Consider the following 18,047-nt stretch of genomic DNA (forward strand, 5'->3'; position numbering starts at 1 on the left):
TTAAAATATTATTTTTTGTCTATAATTGATTTTAATTTTTAGTTTTTTGTCTTCAGATTTATTGTTTTACTTTCACATAAACATATACAACTTTTTTTTATAAATAAGTCAAGTTTATTAGAAATATCATCATGCTCAGAAACATTAGAACATGAGATAGAGCTAGATGGAAAAATACACCGGAAGTTCCAATATTAAATGGTTGTCGTTACCATGTAAACAAAAAAAAGTTGTTGCCGTTGCCAAGATAAAGGTAGCCCCAAAAGAAATTACAATTATGGCTTTGTGCCTTCATGACCACCAAGTGTATTTGTTGTATGACTTTTAGAGCTCCTATATTGTCACCTTGAGAAAATATTACAGTTCCACCACACTATACAGCAACAATGGCTCATTAAACATGTACAAACATAAATCAATTTCTACAACATAACAAACTTACTGTGAGCATGTGTGACTCTTAAGGTTATGGCCCAAATAGAGCCTAAGTCTATCTATTTATATAAACATAGATAATAACAAAAAACATTATTTTTGGTATTATTTATATTATATTTTGTATATTACAAGTAGATCATATATTTATTAACATTAACGTTTTCAACAATTTAAACATACTAATTACATTAATAAAAACACATATTTTCGACATGTCTTATTACAAAATACATGTTATCAAGTCAAACTTTTTAAAATGAAATTTTAGAAATTAAAAACATTAACATCATATAATTCACAGAGGTATGTGCAACCATCCATGCAAGTAAAATGTGATATTTAAGTAATAAAATCAATGGGATGGGATAAGAATCATGAGTCAGATTTCTAACATGAGTATGAATGACCTATATCAAAATTTTCTACATACAAACAATCCCAATTTTGAATATAGAAATGAAATAGGAGCTGTAGTCGTGGAAGTGACTGTTGGGGGTTCATTTGATGCTTGCTTGTCTCCCAAGGCACAAATGAATTCTGTCACAAGTTGATGAATACAAGAGATATGAATCATATGATAAACATAACCACAAAATTATGTTGCATGGATGACACAGCATCAGTGTAGATTGTATCCTCGAGTCGGCCGAACTGTGCAGCATATGGTCAGCATATATCACAAGTTCAACAAATGTGGAAGAGAATGGCCATGTACATTATATCAAGCCTACTATATTGATAAAAATGTCAACAAAAACTCGCTTTATTAGGTTCCTTTTTGGCGTGTAGCCGTCCTCTTCTCATCCATCCTATGATGGAACAACTTGGCCATGTGTCTCCTTTCACAGTCCTGCGCGTCAAAAGACAAGAAAAGCCGCAAATTTTATATAACTATAACTTTGATTGTAGGGGGAAGGAAAACAACTATCTATAATATGAAGCTTTGTATAAGTTTCTTCACCTTGAACATGTTAAGATGAAAAGGTTTTTCAGGATTCATCCTTCTCAGCTTCTGATAAGTATACGCAAAACTCAGCTGATCACGAGGAGTAAATCGGTCAACTTCATTGAACCAAAGACAGTTGAACAAATTTGACATAGGGGTGTGTGCCCTAATAATAAAAGAACCTTCTGGTACGTCTGTCAAAAGAAAAAATATGCATACATTAAAGAGTCAATGATTGCGCATCCAATCAACAACTTTGGAGAATCGACGCAAAAGAAATCCTTACTGCTTGAAAGAAGCTTGTTTGGATCGGATGCATTAAATCTTTCAAGTCCATCAGCCCGGTAAAACGCAAATTGTTGATCAATAACCGTATGATTATACTTGTTCAATTTCTTATTTTGAACTACCTCTTCCCACACACAATGTCGATCATAGTGATTGGATATTGCAAATTCATAACCCTTTCGCCACAAGAAGTACTCCAAGATGAGTAAAGGATCAAGCTGCAGCCTTAATTTGCTATCCAACCAAATCGAATACCTGGAACAAATTTGAAAGAAACGCACAACCATAAAAATCAGTGGGAAAAAAGGACAAATCTTGCTTTAAAGCTCCCGTCATGGTCGGTTCGGGGAAGGGTCTAAAGAAAATTACTATACAAATCAAAGATCAATTAACCAAACAAAGAAAATTAATAACACAACGCCAAAAAGGAGTTTATAGGTCTGTTGTACATCAAGAAATTTGTCTTGGTGTGTAGTGCCCCTTAACAGTTACTATGATTAAAACATCATCCAAATTAATATTGTCAAAATCAAAAGAAGAATACATATGTCTAATCAGATTTAGACTTACCTTGCAAAGGGAAAAAGTCGATGGGCCAATAACTTTGGTATTTTGCCGACTCGCCGCATATCATCATACGGTAGATTCTTCACCACCACTAACTTCCAAAAGCCAATGAACCCCATTCTGTCAGGTGCATGACCTTCGGAAGTAAGTGTTTGTACTGTAACTTCATCAGTAAACATAACAAAACAGACATTTTTCCTTGACAAACGAGTAATCTGAAATAGAAAAAGGCCAAGATTAATGTAACAAAACATGCATGTTGTCACCCGTGTGCATCTTGCCCCTTAAGATTCTAATAGTTGCAGCTAACTTCCAAAACAATAATAACATTCAATGCTAATAAAAAGTTCAATTTTGAGAAAGGTAAAGTAATGACTAGATTAGTTGGTAATAGTAAAAAAAGGCATAAGCTTCCAACCGTGCCAAAATGCAAACAATTGATATCAATCACTGAAGAAACTTTAGGGCAATATTATAATGAAATTATTGAGTAGATTTAGATCACAATAATTTAATGCAGCGCGAAGTAAAGATTGACCAATATTTTAGAGTACATTATTTTATTGGAAACAACACAGCCACACAAACTGAAATGAAAGATTGACCAATACCGTCTTGGTGGCCGGGGTCCTCAAGCGATCAGAATTTCCAAATATGCATGAAATCACAGCAATGTGGCATCTGCTAATGTAACTTTCATCATCTTCTGAAATGTCAAATCCGGTGCTGGGTGAACCTTCAGGACCTTTAACAAAACCACATTTTAGGTTTTGATCACGTGCCAAAAATGAATTTTCTCTCTCTTCTAAGCTCTGATGGCCGGCAAATCTGGGCACCCATTGTTCTACTCCCGATGGCTTCTCTTCTGTCTCTACGTATTGTAAGTTAAATCTTGCAAATTTTCGACTTTCTAATGGTTCAACAAGTTGGGAAGTTGAGTTTAACAACTTCATCTCACAGGATCCTGTAAAATAGGTGACATGCAAGCAGGTTAAAGAGCTTTCACTTTTCTTTTTTATATATTTTTTTGGATAAAAGTGGAAATAGAGGAAATATTACCATGAGCAAAACCAGTTCTAGGAGTCGCATAATAAAGCAGGTAAGCAAAAACAACAACTTCATTATTCTATACAAGAACAAGAGCAACAACAACAACAACCAAACCTTATCCCAATAAGTAGGGTCGGCCATATGGATCAAACAACCCAATAATGTTCTGTTATATATCATAGTACTGTCCAACTAATTAATATCTAGGTCCCTTTTAATAGTTTCACGTATAGGTTCATTATTTTATATCTCTATCCAACAGCTCCATTATTATTATTTTTTTATATAACATTTATTCTATATTTCTATTAATTCGTTTTGTCAGGTAAAGTTATTCTAAGCAAAGCAGATGAACAACTTTGTGGAAGAACAATATAATGCATTTAAAGATAGTAAGTATGAATAGTACAAAATATGTAAGCATTGAACCAAATAATAAGAACTCGAGACAACAAATAACTACCTAAGTTTCCCAGTGCCCTGCACAATTTTAAAGAAATAAGGAAATCCAGAATGAAAACAAGGGTGGACCATGAACAAAGAAGCAATTATTCTGACTTCTTGAATGTATACGTATCAGTTATTCAATCAGAATGGTTAAACAATTAATTTGGTGTCTTTTAATACAAATCTCAAAGTTGTTCTGACGCTGCTACAACTGCAAGTGATTCGATGGCTGAAGGAACCAAATTAATGAGCTAGATATTGACTGAAAGTCTGAAACGGCGGTTTCAAAGTATTCACTGGATTAGAGATAAATCATTTTCAATTGAAAAGTCCAAAGGTTCAGCTGGACTTTGTAAATGCAAGTGACAGAGGAGGGTGCATATGAATAATGCCTATTGGTCATTGTGAAAAACATGCCACAGAAAGCCCCAAAGTTTGATTTGTAAAACTAGAAAATATTATTAAAAAAAGTAAAGAAAATAAAATAAAATAAAAACTATCTGGTTACCTATTGATTAACTTAAAAAAGTAAAAACCATGAGAACACCAAAAATGAAAAGAAACAAGAATGAGAAACAACAAAAGCATCATTTCAAGGATATCACAACCTGTATTCCTATTTAATAGATAGGATATTCCACCTCACTCCAACCATTAAAAGCTGCTGAGTATCCACATCCCAAGATTTCTATCTTTTATTCAAGAACAGACCCCAAAAGAAGAAACTGAGAACAGAACAAAGCTATTATTTTAGTCCCTAGCAGTGTTGTCAAATGCAGAAAATAGCTGCACAACAACGCTATAGCCGCTATTAGACAACATTGTATACTACAATAGCATATTGCAGGACAATAGGATTTTGTTTAAATTCCGCTATGCTATAGTGTTGCTATAGCCGTTATTTCACAACACTAATCCCTAATCTCAGTAAGATGAAAGTAACAAAAGTCATTACCAATTCTAGTCTTTGTGAATCATGAATAGCAGTAATGAGGTAACAGATGAATAATAGCGAATAGAAATGCAGATAACTAGCAAAAGGTGGCTAATACAACAACAGATGTTTCGGAAAAAGAATAAGCTTCACCTGAGTACTTGTGACGCCTGCCTTTCCTCTTTGTTTCAGGATGTGATTTTCTGCTTGTTTGTTCACTTATAACATTTGCAGGTTTAGAATTTGCTTTTCCACCCCGAGAACTTTTTTGGCTAACGGAAGATTCTCCATCAGTATCCTCGGAAGCAATATCGTCATCAATTCCCACATCGGAAGAATCATCGTGAGATTCTTTGTGAACTTCGTTGTCCAACTTTTGTGAATTAAAATTAGAATGTTTCCCTCTCATATTTCCACTATCAGCAGAATCTTCCATTTGAGCATCGTGAGAATCGATAAAGTCATCATACTCATCATCAATGTCATCTACCACATTCTTCTTTTCCATAACAGTTTCATGCGACAATTTCCCATCAACTTCGGCGGAGTGTCCAACATTCTTCAACGAAGCCTCGTATTCTGCTTCATATCTTTTCAATTCATGACGCCCCGCTTCATTATACAAGCCAACTCCTTTTCGCTTTAAACCCGTCTGAGAACCCTCCTGAGAAGACTTTACATTGTGATTCGTCTTTACAGGAGCATCATCTTTCAACTTTGCATCTCCATTATCCCTACTTATCTCCTCCTTATCCTCATCATAACCATCGTCCCTTCTCCTATCATCCTTATCCCAATATCTCGAATCTCGGCCATGCCCCCCAGAGGCATGCCCAAAGTCAAGAACTTTCTTCTCTATCCGCGGTACATTCGTAAGAAAATCAGAATCATTCTTTATATCATCAGTATCATCACCATTGTTACTAATTTCTGCAACCACAGATTAACAATCTTAAAACCACATGAAAAATAAAATCATTTTAAAACATTCATTCAACTTCCCAAATAACACAAACCCCAAATCAACCAATTGCAAAACCCCAAACCAAAAAATCAACAAATTAAATTCACAGATTCAAACACCATTTCCCATTCAACAACTACACCAAGCAACAAAGCAAGAAAATCAAACTCAAATTCCATCAAAACCCTACAATGCTAATTTCAAGAAGTTCAAAAAAATGCAAATACATTGTGATGTGAAAAAACACAACAACAAAAAAAAAAGAAAACACTCATAAGAAGAAGCAGAACTTTACCGTCTCTAGAAATGTAAGAAAACGCCAAGAAAGTGACGACAAGTACGAGGAAGAGGAAAACTAAGATTGCCACAACCGAAAAATGCGCGCCTCTGTCGGATCGCCCCGATCGCCGGAGTCGCTGCTGCTTGTGGGCGACACCACCGCGAATCCCGACGGCGACGTGATCACCGGAGCCATTACCTAGGTGCAGATCGTGGGAACCTACCCTCACCCCAAGCCTCTCCGTTCCCGATTGCCTCTGCTGAGCCATACCATAACACACAAACACACAGTTTCTCTCTCTACAGTTTCTCTCTCTAAAAAACACGCTCTACCCACGAGCTTGTTATGCAGAAAGATTCAGACTTTGACTCAGTGGGTTAATGTGGTGTTGAAGAAGAGTGTGAAGCAAGGGAACAGAACACTGGTTGAAAAAAATTATTTGAGTGTGCTTTTGTTCGTTGAAAAAAAAAATGGGTATTCTAAATTCTAATAAGCTTCTCAATTTTATAACTAATCTAAAATAAAAAAATAATAAAATGGAAATGGAAATTTAGTTATAGAGCAAGTAAAGCATGAGTGAGTAATATTAATGTGAGAGGTTGCCGGCGACGGTGAGCCGCCGGAGATATAGGCGGAGGATGTATTATTATTTTTGCTCACGGGAATCAGTGGTCCATTGATAAGGTACGAATCTAATATAATATTTTGGTTTTTTAGATTGGTCTGAGTTTTGTATTTTGTTTTTTGTTTATTATTATGAGCTTTGATTAGTGTGATACAGTAAGTATTTGGATTTGTTTGTTGGGTTTTTATTAAAGCAAGAAATCATGTTTTGATCCGGATATAGAAGATTTCACATGATTAGGTTATAGTTATTGAGATCGATATTTACTTTTCGGAAAGAGATTTGGTTAATTGCATCTTACTTACACGGATGAAATTCTGAAAAAGGATACAAATTTTAATTTTACAATAAGTGAAAAACACCGTTTTCCATCTATGCGCACATATAGATAGATAACACTAATTAATACCTTCTCCCGTTCAAATGTTTACACAATTTGTCACCGATTATAAGAAAATATAACTTTTCATTTATAATTGTAATTTAATTTATATATCTTTTACAACGGATATTAACCACCACTGATTTCATTAAATCATTAATAATATTTTATTTTTATTATAATTATTTATAAATTATTTTATATATAGAGTATATAAATTAAACTCTATAATAATTTAAAAATTATTAATTAAAATTAAAATTAAAATTAAAATAAAATTCATATGTTATTTATATTTTTCCACTATATTAAAAAAATTTAAAAAAAATATATCAACTATAAAAAGTAATTAAATTGAAAACTACTTATAATGGTTTCCAATTTTTTTTTTAAATCGTAGTAAACAAATAATTTCTTTCATAAAAGAACACTCTCTTAATTGTCTTTTTATTTATTCTATTGAACGAAGTTGTTTTTACTGTAAAAACAAATACACTTTCGTTGCAATCACCCCTAGGACAAATATTTTTACTTTGACAAATTTGATAAAACAATTAACCCCATTAATATGAGTTACCTTAACTATTTTTTTTTTTTGTCTTTCTAATATAATTTCTCCAATTGTTTTTATATAATAAAAAATAAATAGTGTATGACAACTGTCCAACCGACCAAAATTAATGAAATCAAACTAAGAGTCTCAAGACTCTCTGCTCGTCTCGTAGTAAGAATGTCAATCCAGATTATTTCGTAATAAGTTAGTTTAAGTTTTCAACCAAATTAAATTAGAAAATTAAATATTATAAAATAGTTAATTTAAGAATGTCAATGTTCTCCAACATTTTAGACTTTCCTCGATCTTAATGAATTTCCGAGTCACAATTCGCTTAAACTTTTTCTTGATTAAAATGATTTATAATAATTGAAATATAAAAATAACTTTTAGACAATGAACATATATCAAATAATGATAAAATAAAATAATATTGCTACACTACTATTTTTTATTATCATTAGATCAAAATAAAATAATAATAATAAAAAGAAAGTAAAAAGATATAAATTATTAAATAATTACCTAATTTACTATTGATATATTTTGATATTATAAAAAAAAATTAAATAGTCAATCAACCACAATTGTTATTAAATCACTAAAAACATTTAATTTTAATTATTTATAACTTAAAAACCTTACAACTATGTTATGCGACTACCACAATTATTACTAAATCATTATAAATATTTAATTATATTTAATTTAACTTAAAAACCTTACAAACTATATTATGCAACTACCGGTCTATATATTTAGATAATCTATCAAAATTAATCTTTAAACAAATCACTATGTATTTGTAAATAAAAAAATAATCAGTATAAATTTTAAGAGAGCTTTTTTTTATAGAAAAAATAATAAATACTACCACAATTATCTTTTTGATATAAATACATAGTATATTTTTTTTAATAATGCATGATTTGATATAAAAATTAATAGCAAAAATACATATATATTATTTTTAAGTTTAATTCAATTGTCTTTAGACACTTTAAGTTTATTTTATCTCATTTTAATTATTTAAGTTATATTTTGTTTTCACCGCTAGTCTATAATATCAATATCAAATGTTACATTAATATCTTTTTCATATTAATTATTTAGAAAATATTTATTAAATCTTATAAATGTCAAATCTTATAAATGATATATATTTATTGATTTTATCTACAACAATCCAAATACACGTATAATCTTAAAAACAAAATCATAAAAATTCATCTACATAATTAATATTTATAACTTATTTCATATGTAAAATATTTAAGAAAGTCACTTGTTGTAATTTTTTGATTAAATTTAAATATTTTTAAAAAATTCAAATTTAAATAATTATATACGAAATTTAATATATCATAAAAGTCGATGGTACAAATAAATATAATTTAAAAAATCGAATAAAAAAAAAATTTAAACAACTTAAACTAAAATATTTTCGCCTAAATTAATCAAAGACTAGTAAATATAAATTAAGCAACAATAATCGCATGATATCCTCAAATGTTGCAATAATGCAAGTTTTGATCAATCACAAGATTAAGAAATCACATCATTTATTAAATAATATAAGCATAATTATCCATGCAGTTTTTAATTTAATTTTAGATAACACTTCAATCTTTTATTTATTTTTTCTTATTTTCAATTTAGTCTTTTATTTAATTGTAAGAAAATAATTTACTTTTTTATATTTTTAAATTTTAACAATGTTATTTTTTTTATAAAAATCAATTAAAATTTATAAATAAAATTCATAAAATTAATTATCATCTTTAATATAATACAAATTTATAACTCAAATCTTCAAATAAATTTATAATTTTATTCTCTATATTTTTGAATTTTTATAATAAAATTAAATAAACAACTGAATAAAAAACTAAAATTAAAGTAAGAGAATGCAGAATCAGTTATGCTTTTTTATTATAATTTTATTTAAAAAAAAGTTTTATTATAGTTTTATTTATAAATATTATGGAATTTGTCAACCACCAAAATGGGGCAGAAGAGTGATTTTTGATGATGGTATTGGTGAAGTGAATGGTGTGAGCTTAGATGGAGTCGTGTCTCAACTTCGCATCTTCCGCACCTTCTCGCCGCTCTGGTTAACTTCTACTTTTCAATCCTCCCTTCCCTTCCCCTCTGCCATTTCTTCATTTCATGTTATTTGATATTTATGTGTTTTTTTGCTATTGCAGGGATGCTGAGGAAACACTTGAATTCCCCTCTTCTCACTATTGATTCTGCGCCACACTTCACCTCTTGCAAGGTAACTGCGTCTTTACTTTTATTTTCAACTAAATACTCATTCAATAAATCAAAATTACTAAAACATATTTAGTCACCATTTTGGTTCTCGGAATATGTTTTTTAGTTTTTCAGTTTAATTCTCAAATCTGTTTTTTTTTAGTCAATTTAGTCTATAAAATTACTAACAAAAGAGATATTGGGGTTGTTTGTATTTGCAATTTCAATACATTCCGGAACTATAATGGCATTGTCTCACAGTTCAGAGACTAAAATTGTTGTTTATTTTTTTATTTTCTAGTGGGTTCTGTTGGCTTTGTTAATTGTATGTGTATGTGATAGGAAATAGTTTGTCTGCATTGATTAGTAAACAATTCATGTTTAGATATATCGATATGTTTTTGTCACAAGACCGTTACTCTTGTCCAAGGAAAGGTTGGAACTTGGATCTGTTTTTAGAACATGAGAACAGATGTTAATCAGTGGAAAAATGATTCTAATTGGGAAGTTTTAAGAGCTTCTCTTTTTCTGTCAGCAGTAACAATGTAAATAGTAATGACGTAGGCGAAGAGTAGAAGAAAACTTTATTTTTTTTGCTCACTAAGTGGAAACTAGGGAGTAAAGAGAAGCCAGTTGATGGCCGATGCATGTCATCAACAAGTGAAGAGTGTAGAAGTTGCCATTTTGGCTATGGATATAGGAGCATGTTATTCTTTTCATGGCTCACAATTGATAAAGCTGGCTGAATGGTCAGCGAAAGCGTTATAGTGTTCTTGGATAGCTATTTCTTCGAATGCTTAATGGATTAATTTTAATTGCTTATCTTTCTTTGGAGTTGGGACCTCATCATTTGACGTTTTGATTCCTTTTACGGTGGCTATAATATGAAGAGTGGATGCATTCTTGTCCTTAATTTTTTTTCTACAGCTCCTTGTACAAGGCATTTTCATTGATGAGCATTTGAAATTAATCATGGAGATTTTGTATTGAAAGTATTACTCTGATTACATATATAAACTTCTCATAGGCTGGATTTTAATGTCCTGATGTCTTTTAGGACTTTGTATTGAAAGGATGTCTTCGTGGTTTCATACTTTTGTTGGTCAAATTTCAGGCTGTAATTAAAAGACTATGGTTTTAACTTTTACCATACATATTAGGCCATTATCTGTCTCAAACCTTGGAAAGAATCCAATTTTTTCTTAGGAGGTTGACTTTTATACTGAAAAAACTATAGTAAAAAAAATATTCTCAAAATTTTGAGTAGAGAACACATAAAAGGATTTTTTATGTTTGACTATTAATGTGCGAGAGGAATAATTTTGAATGGCATGAGAGGCGAAGGCATTCTTACGATGGCTGACTTGACTATGATTATGCAGGCTGATCTTACTGCTGCATCTTCAAGTATTCCATTGTCAAATATCAGATATTCTTGCGGATCTTTGCAAAGTGTTTCAAAAGCAAAATGGACCTCAAATCATTCTACCGACTATTGGGTACTGCGTTCTACAACGCAGATAGAAAATACAATCACAAGTAATGAAGATCGGAGTATGTGGGAAGCATGTAGGCAAGCACTTTCTACATTTAACTTCAGCGATGAAGAAAAGGACAAGATACTTGGAAAAGCATTTGGTCTTATTCATTCTCCTTATTGGGGAGAAGATCGTACTAAGGAAGTTCCCAAATTCGAGGCAGTAAATGCAACATTAGACTATCTAAGGAGTTTAAATCTTTCTGATGATGATCTATCCAAGTTGCTCAAAAAATTTCCAGAAGTTCTTGGATGTAATTTAGAGGAAGAATTGAAAGCTAATACAAAGATCCTGAAGGAGCAATGGGGTATTGAAGGGAAATCTCTTAGGAACCTTCTCCTTCGAAATCCAAAAGTTTTGGGTTATAATATTGATTGTAAAGGAGATTGTATGGCACAATGCACTAGATGCTGGGTTCGATTCTAGTTGATTGGGTGAAACATATTGTTTTGTAATATTAATTGACTGCAGCATAACATCATTGTTCATTTATTCACCCTCTCCACCTTAAATAAAGGATAGAATTGCATGTGAAGAAAGGTTCTCACATTTTGGGTGCTAAAATCGACTTGGCAAGTATGCGTATGGTTTTTAGACATTGCTGTGAATTGCTGAAGTGTCCTGGACCATGGAATGAAGAAAATCAAAGGTTGTGTATAATTTACAAAATACAAATCATGTTCTTTTGTAACAAAAATGTTTTATTGTTCATGATTTGTTATATAGATATATTTGCTCCTATGTTGGTACAGTATAGACCTATGATGTGAATTTCACCTCCTTCAACACATTTATGGTGTTAAACAGGATTTGTTATTTGGGTTCCAGCTTCCATATGTCTCAGATATTTTAACACAATTATTATCATACTCTGAAGCTTTTTCTTAAAAAAAGAATATATAATTTGTTGATTGACATGTTAGCTTTCAGTAAACATATGAATGCACGCTGTCTATAAAAATAACTATTGATAAACAATTTGTTTACCTAATATGGTCATGGTTGTTGCAGTCTCAATATGATGTATTGTTTACTCTTAACTTGTAAGTGATGATTAGATAGTATACACCTCATTTATTACAGAATAAATAGACTATGTCACTAATTTAGTTATGTGTTTGATAGAATGTTATTTGAACATCACTTTCAGACAACCTTTTAAATGATTAATGCAGTTCGCACATGTAATTAATGAAATGTTAGATTTGATGAATAGTAATGCCAAGTGTCACAACTTGTTAACCATCTGCTTATTTTTATTAACCACGAATTTAAATGTGATTAACTTTGGTTTTCAAGTGTGCAAATCTAGATGTAGTTGGAAATGGAATACTTGAAATTGTAGTTAATAATGTTCAATTTTGTGGTTAATTATGCTCTTCAAGGTTAATTAGTTATTGAATCTTGATATATTCATTAACTTTTCATTGAATTATGTTATCCACATGCGCAAATTGTGTTAATCATTTAAAAAGTAGTTGAAATTGTTGTCCCAAAATGATGTTGAATTATATTGTAGTTTCACACTGCCTAAGATGGAAGGAATATGGTGCAAGTTCAATTTCAAGCTTTAAATATTATGCCATGCAAAATAAAAAATCTTACACCAACTGAAACTTGTACCAGATGGTTTCCGCAAATAAAAACTAATCACTGATTTCACGCCATCTAAGAGGGAAAACACTTTTCATGCCTTCTATACTAGAGGTTATACGCAACTCTTTATATTCAACTTGTGATGAAAGTTTTTTAAGTGTTCATGCATGACAATTGACACCACAAGGTCCTTCCCTCTTTTAGCATCAAACTTCAATAATGCCAAAAGCTACTTATTTTAAGCATGCTAGCTGGGATATGCATGTAAAGTGAGTTATGTTATGTCAATTCTTTAATGTCACCTTTAATTATCAATTTGACTTTTCTTAATGTTGTGCATGCCGATAGAAAGTATAATTTTTATGCCTCCTTAACTCAAATTTTCACCAATTGAAATAAGACTTTATTGTTGTTGTTGTCACCTTAACCCAAATTACTATGCCTAACCTTAGAATTTGGTTATGAAGATAATAATTAGTCGTTTACAGTTTTATTCTATTTGAATGAATAAATAATATAAGTTTCAGGACAAAAAATTGATCGATATGGAGATAAAAGTATTTTTTGTTTTTGTTTTTGAGCGGAATGTTAAAAGAATAACGTGCTATAAAAAAAAAAACTTTTCTAACCTAAAAAGTTTAAGGTTTCTTTCTATCAATTAGTTTAACTAATATTTTTAACTAAATGTTTAAGTGTTTGTTTGAGTTCAATTTTGGAGTAGTCGATATAAATTTTGGATAAGTAAAATTGATTTTGACACGTGGGTATCAAATATTAGAATTGATTTTGTTTTTAAAATTGATTTTAATTTGAATTTAGAACGCGTAGTCTCTAAATTCAAACGTGTTTTTTATATTAAAATTCATTATTATTTAATTTATTTTTACTTAAATATATTTAAATATAAATTATTTTACATTCAACTCACTTTTAACTAAAATTAATTTTAGTCACCGTTGGATCAATCACATGCTAACTAATCCATGAGAGAATTAAATCAGAAGATTTCATCAATTTAATTAATTATTTGTTTCGGCTTAAATTGTTGATAGATGCATTTTCGGTCCAAACATGGGCTAAAGCAAAATAAGTCATAAAGCACATATGGGGCTAAATTAAGAGAGTTTTTTCTCAACTCAATTCTCAAAAGTATCTAAATTATGTGTTAATTTATAAGTGTATTTTACAAATTTGATTTAATATCATACATATATTTTTATGTGTTTGAGAAGATTGAGAGTAGAAAAAGAAATACTTATAAATTAAATAAATTTTTAATCTATTAGGACTTTAGTTGTTAAATAACTCCTCCATGATTAATTAAAAAATCAGACTTATACTCCTTATTAATATAATACTAATATTTAAGACATAATATTATGAATTAATTAATCTATTAAAAAATACACAAGTTATACATAAAAAAGAGATAAATTTAAAATAAAGTTATAAAGAATGATATGGTCTATTTTATAAAAATAGTTTCAGTCCAATAAAAAAATCTAAATTGCTATCAAAATTACATATCAACTAGGGTCTTACTCACTAAACTATTTGTATAAATAAAAGGTTTAATATTAAACTCGTTTTTATGTCTCATTTTAAAGTTAGTATAAGTATAATTAAAGTAAAAGAATCCAAATCCCACCTAAAGTTTTCCCTGTGGCTGTATGCGTGAGATATTCCTCTCCTGTAGCCATACTAACATTTTGCTCATTTCATGGCTAGCAAATGTCATTAATACATTCTATGTATCTTTCCATGATAATTCATTGAATCTCTCTTATTCCTTTTACAACATCTCTTGTTCTTTTCGTTACTTTAATCCCCAACAAGTATGAAAGGTTATTTGTAAATAATAACTAGTAATTATTTATCCTTTATAATCGAAAACAGACCCAACAATTATATAAGACACGAAATTAACATATTAGTAAAGTGATGAGTAAATTATAGACCATTCATATTTTTTTCCTCTCAAAGGTGAATAAAAAGATATGATCAACTTTTCCTAAGTGCAATTCACATGATAAAATACTTTAAAAACAGTAGTTTTGTAGTTAAACTCTTTGAAAATTGGACAACTTAGTATAATTGTATAATGACAAAACTGAATTGCATTTGACGTGTCAAAATTTAATGTAATTTTGCTTTCTTAGGTATCATATCGTGGACTTTAAGTAATTACTACCTTGCATGGTGGGAGTTCCATTTAAGATTGAAGGTTTTCTTTATTTATTATTATTATTATCGGGACTATTATTTGTTTCGTCAATAAAAAAAGTATGGCCACAAACGAGATGTTAATTATTATGTTATTGTCTTAATCTTAATCCTCTTATATTTAGGAAATTAGAGCTATGTTAATTCATAGTTTGATCTGAAAATTAGTAAATTAGTAAAGTCTGATATATGATTATTGTGATTAAATATCAACTATTGACACTTTTGATTAATTTGATCTTATTTGAGTTTCATTAATCGGGAAAGGCATAAAGCAATAAATTATTAAATTAATTATAAAAGTTTAATCTAGTAGTAGAAAACATGTTTTAGATTTGGTTCTGAGTTTAAGTAATACTAAATGGAGAGTAAATATAAATTTCTTTACCAAATTGTTTTTCAATTGAACTACCTTAAATTGGACATCATCCTCTCTCCTAAATTTTATTAAAAGAAAGCAATAAATCATTAATTAAATAGAATTATAGAAGAGGGATAGAAACCATTCAAAGTCTACAGCCACTTTTTCCCATATAAATAGTGAGAACTGAGAGCTTCTAGTTTCAGACCCATTTTTCTATGTCACTGTCTCTTTGTCTTAAAAAACTTGTTTTTTCTATCATAGAAAGCAGGTGGTAACAATGGCCTTCAGCAAAAAAACACTAATCTTCACACTTCTCTGCTTCATCCTTATACAAGAGGTAAAATTATTTTAATAGTGGCTTTAATTTTTCTTTTCATAACTTCCTTGTATTATAAATAAACGATGATGATGTTGCTACTTTTTCTCTCTTATTTTTTGGTTTTTCAGTTGGAGATCTATAATGGAAACCAACACATGGTTGCTGCTGAACAGATAGGTAAGAGAGATAAATAATCAATAACAAAAAAACATATGATGGATTTGTTTAGTTGGTATTAGAGCTTAATTAAAAAAATATATATAAAGAATTTTAAAAGGAAGATAAAATAAATTAATATGAAAAAAAATCTTTTTTTTAATGGCAACAAATTATCAATAGATATATAAAGACGAATATAAGATATTCAGAGATAACTCAACTCAATTCAAGACTAAGAGTTTACAAGCGAATAAAACATAATAAAATCATAAACAAATACATTAGATAAAATGAAAAGAAAAAACAACTAAACCAAACAAATTGAAAATTCAACTTTAAATTCAAATAATCTTTAAAACTTAAACTCATAAAAAGTGCACAACATTCCAAAGGACTTACCCAAAAACCACTTCCAAAAAAAAATTAATATAATTCATTAATCGCTCAAATTCACTTCTTTATTTCAAGAAATAACATCATTTCGTGACTTCCACTTCAACCACACTAAATCATGTCAAATCATTGTCAAACTATGTTTAAGTTGGGAGCTCAATCTAAAGAAACAAAAAACTAAAAAAAGAGTAAACAAAGCAGGTGATATTATATATTTTTAGTTTACCTTTACTTACTTTTCAACTGAACTCTAGAAATTCTTAATCTATTTCACATCATCCACATTCCACTCCATCATAGCAAAAAAAAAAAAGAAGGTGAATAAGCACCTTATGGAAAAGTAGTTGCGAATAAAAATCAATGACATTTGAAGGTGTCCAACTCTTCCAAACTCGAGACATTTATTAGAAATATCAGAATGATTTCATTTAGATGTTTTGAATGAGCACTAGAGTTGAAAGGATAATGAATTTGTATTTGAATATGTTGCAGATTGCAATGGTAAGTGCAGTTACAGATGCAGCAAGGCATCAAGGCAAAAGATATGTATGAGGGCATGCAATGATTGTTGTCAAATATGTAACTGTGTCCCACCTGGCACTTCTGGAAACCGAGATATGTGCCCTTGTTATGCCTCCATCACCACTCATGGTGGAAAACTCAAGTGCCCATGATTTCAACAATTAATTAATATTGTCGTAATAAGCTTATAAAATTACCCATTTAAGGTCTCATACATAGACGGGGCTTGTAATTAGCTTGCTACTCAATTATTCAAATTGCTATTATATATGATTTGTTTTTTTTTTAAATATACTACTATTGCTTTATATATATTTTCATGTTTCAATTTCAAGTAATTAACCATCCTTTTTATATTTTCAATGTAACTTTAAATAAATCAAATACAATATCAATCAACAATTACTTCGTAAAATGAGAAAAAGAAAATTAACTAAGGTTATGTTTGGCAAGGTAAAAAAATAAGTTTATAGTTTATAAATTATAAAATTTATTTAGTATCGTTTCTATTTATCATTTTACTTTTACTTTGTAAGATAAAGTGAAAAATTCGAGATCAATTATAGTCGAATTACATGTAATAAGGAAAACAAATCTATTTGTAATTAGACCGAATCGATCGTGGATTTTCAATTTTTCTATCCTTTAATTAGATTCACTCTTTAAAATTGACCTTTTAATTAAATATTTAAATTTGTTGTTTGTACTATTATTGGTTTAATAATTAATAAAATTGTTTTCATCGTAAAAATAAGTTGATGTCCTCGTCGCAAAGAGTATTCACACCGTTCAATACATATGTTAGGTTTTTAAAATGAAAAAGGCAAAATAACTAAGTGAAATATTGTTAGAGCAAGTCTTGGCATCTAATTTTTTTCATGTTCATGTTCATGTACATATGGACACACGATGAATCCAAAGCTACATAAATTTGTAAAATCGATAATTCTACCATCAAAATACTTTAAAAAGTATGCGATAATTTGTATTTCACATTAATTAGTTTCACACAAATATTTAAAACACAGCTTATTACATATGCTTTGAGTTTGCTATATTAAAATGTTTTTAGTTGAGTTTTTAATTTATCTATGATGTTTTTAGTTCATGGTTGGGTTTAACCTCCCTTTTGTTTGTTTGTTTATTTATTTATTTATAAAAACACACTTTAGGGGAATATCTTAATTACTTAGAAAATTTCAT

The 18,047-nt window shown here is 29.7% G+C and overlaps 3 protein-coding genes across 4 annotated transcripts; 2 read left to right on the forward strand and 1 right to left on the reverse strand.

Moving 5' to 3' along the window:
* Nucleotides 1-758: 758 nt before the first annotated feature.
* LOC101489831 (uncharacterized) lies at nucleotides 759-6,644 on the reverse strand. The gene is made up of 7 exons (XM_004496305.4): nucleotides 5,930-6,644; nucleotides 4,824-5,600; nucleotides 2,851-3,203; nucleotides 2,243-2,454; nucleotides 1,671-1,927; nucleotides 1,400-1,578; nucleotides 759-1,288 (listed from the first exon to the last, which is right to left on the reverse strand). The coding sequence occupies exons 1-7, from the start codon at nucleotides 6,180-6,182 to the stop codon at nucleotides 1,205-1,207; spliced, it is 2,115 nt and encodes a 704-aa protein (XP_004496362.1). The 5' UTR covers nucleotides 6,183-6,644; the 3' UTR covers nucleotides 759-1,204.
* Nucleotides 6,645-9,463: 2,819 nt separating this feature from the next.
* On the forward strand, nucleotides 9,464-12,095 carry LOC101490159 (uncharacterized). The gene is made up of 3 exons (XM_004496306.4): nucleotides 9,464-9,587; nucleotides 9,682-9,752; nucleotides 11,113-12,095. Exons 1-3 carry the CDS (start codon nucleotides 9,539-9,541, stop codon nucleotides 11,692-11,694), a joined length of 702 nt encoding a protein of 233 aa, XP_004496363.1. The 5' UTR covers nucleotides 9,464-9,538; the 3' UTR covers nucleotides 11,695-12,095.
* A 939-nt stretch (nucleotides 12,096-13,034) lies between these two features.
* On the forward strand, nucleotides 13,035-17,114 carry LOC101490483 (gibberellin-regulated protein 2-like). 2 transcript variants are annotated; one of them, XM_073367205.1, is made up of 5 exons: nucleotides 13,040-13,133; nucleotides 15,024-15,088; nucleotides 15,713-15,788; nucleotides 15,899-15,947; nucleotides 16,815-17,114. In XM_073367205.1, the coding sequence occupies exons 3-5, from the start codon at nucleotides 15,729-15,731 to the stop codon at nucleotides 16,994-16,996; spliced, it is 291 nt and encodes a 96-aa protein (XP_073223306.1). In that variant the 5' UTR covers nucleotides 13,040-13,133; nucleotides 15,024-15,088; nucleotides 15,713-15,728; the 3' UTR covers nucleotides 16,997-17,114. The 2 variants fall into 2 exon arrangements, with proteins under 2 accessions (XP_004496364.1, XP_073223306.1); XM_004496307.4 differs by lacking the exon at nucleotides 15,024-15,088 and having other exon boundaries at nucleotides 13,035-13,133.
* The last annotated feature ends 933 nt before the right edge of the window (nucleotides 17,115-18,047 follow it).

Source organism: Cicer arietinum, chromosome 4 (assembly GCF_000331145.2).
Source record: "Cicer arietinum cultivar CDC Frontier isolate Library 1 chromosome 4, Cicar.CDCFrontier_v2.0, whole genome shotgun sequence".
Lineage (NCBI taxonomy): Eukaryota > Viridiplantae > Streptophyta > Magnoliopsida > Fabales > Fabaceae > Cicer > Cicer arietinum.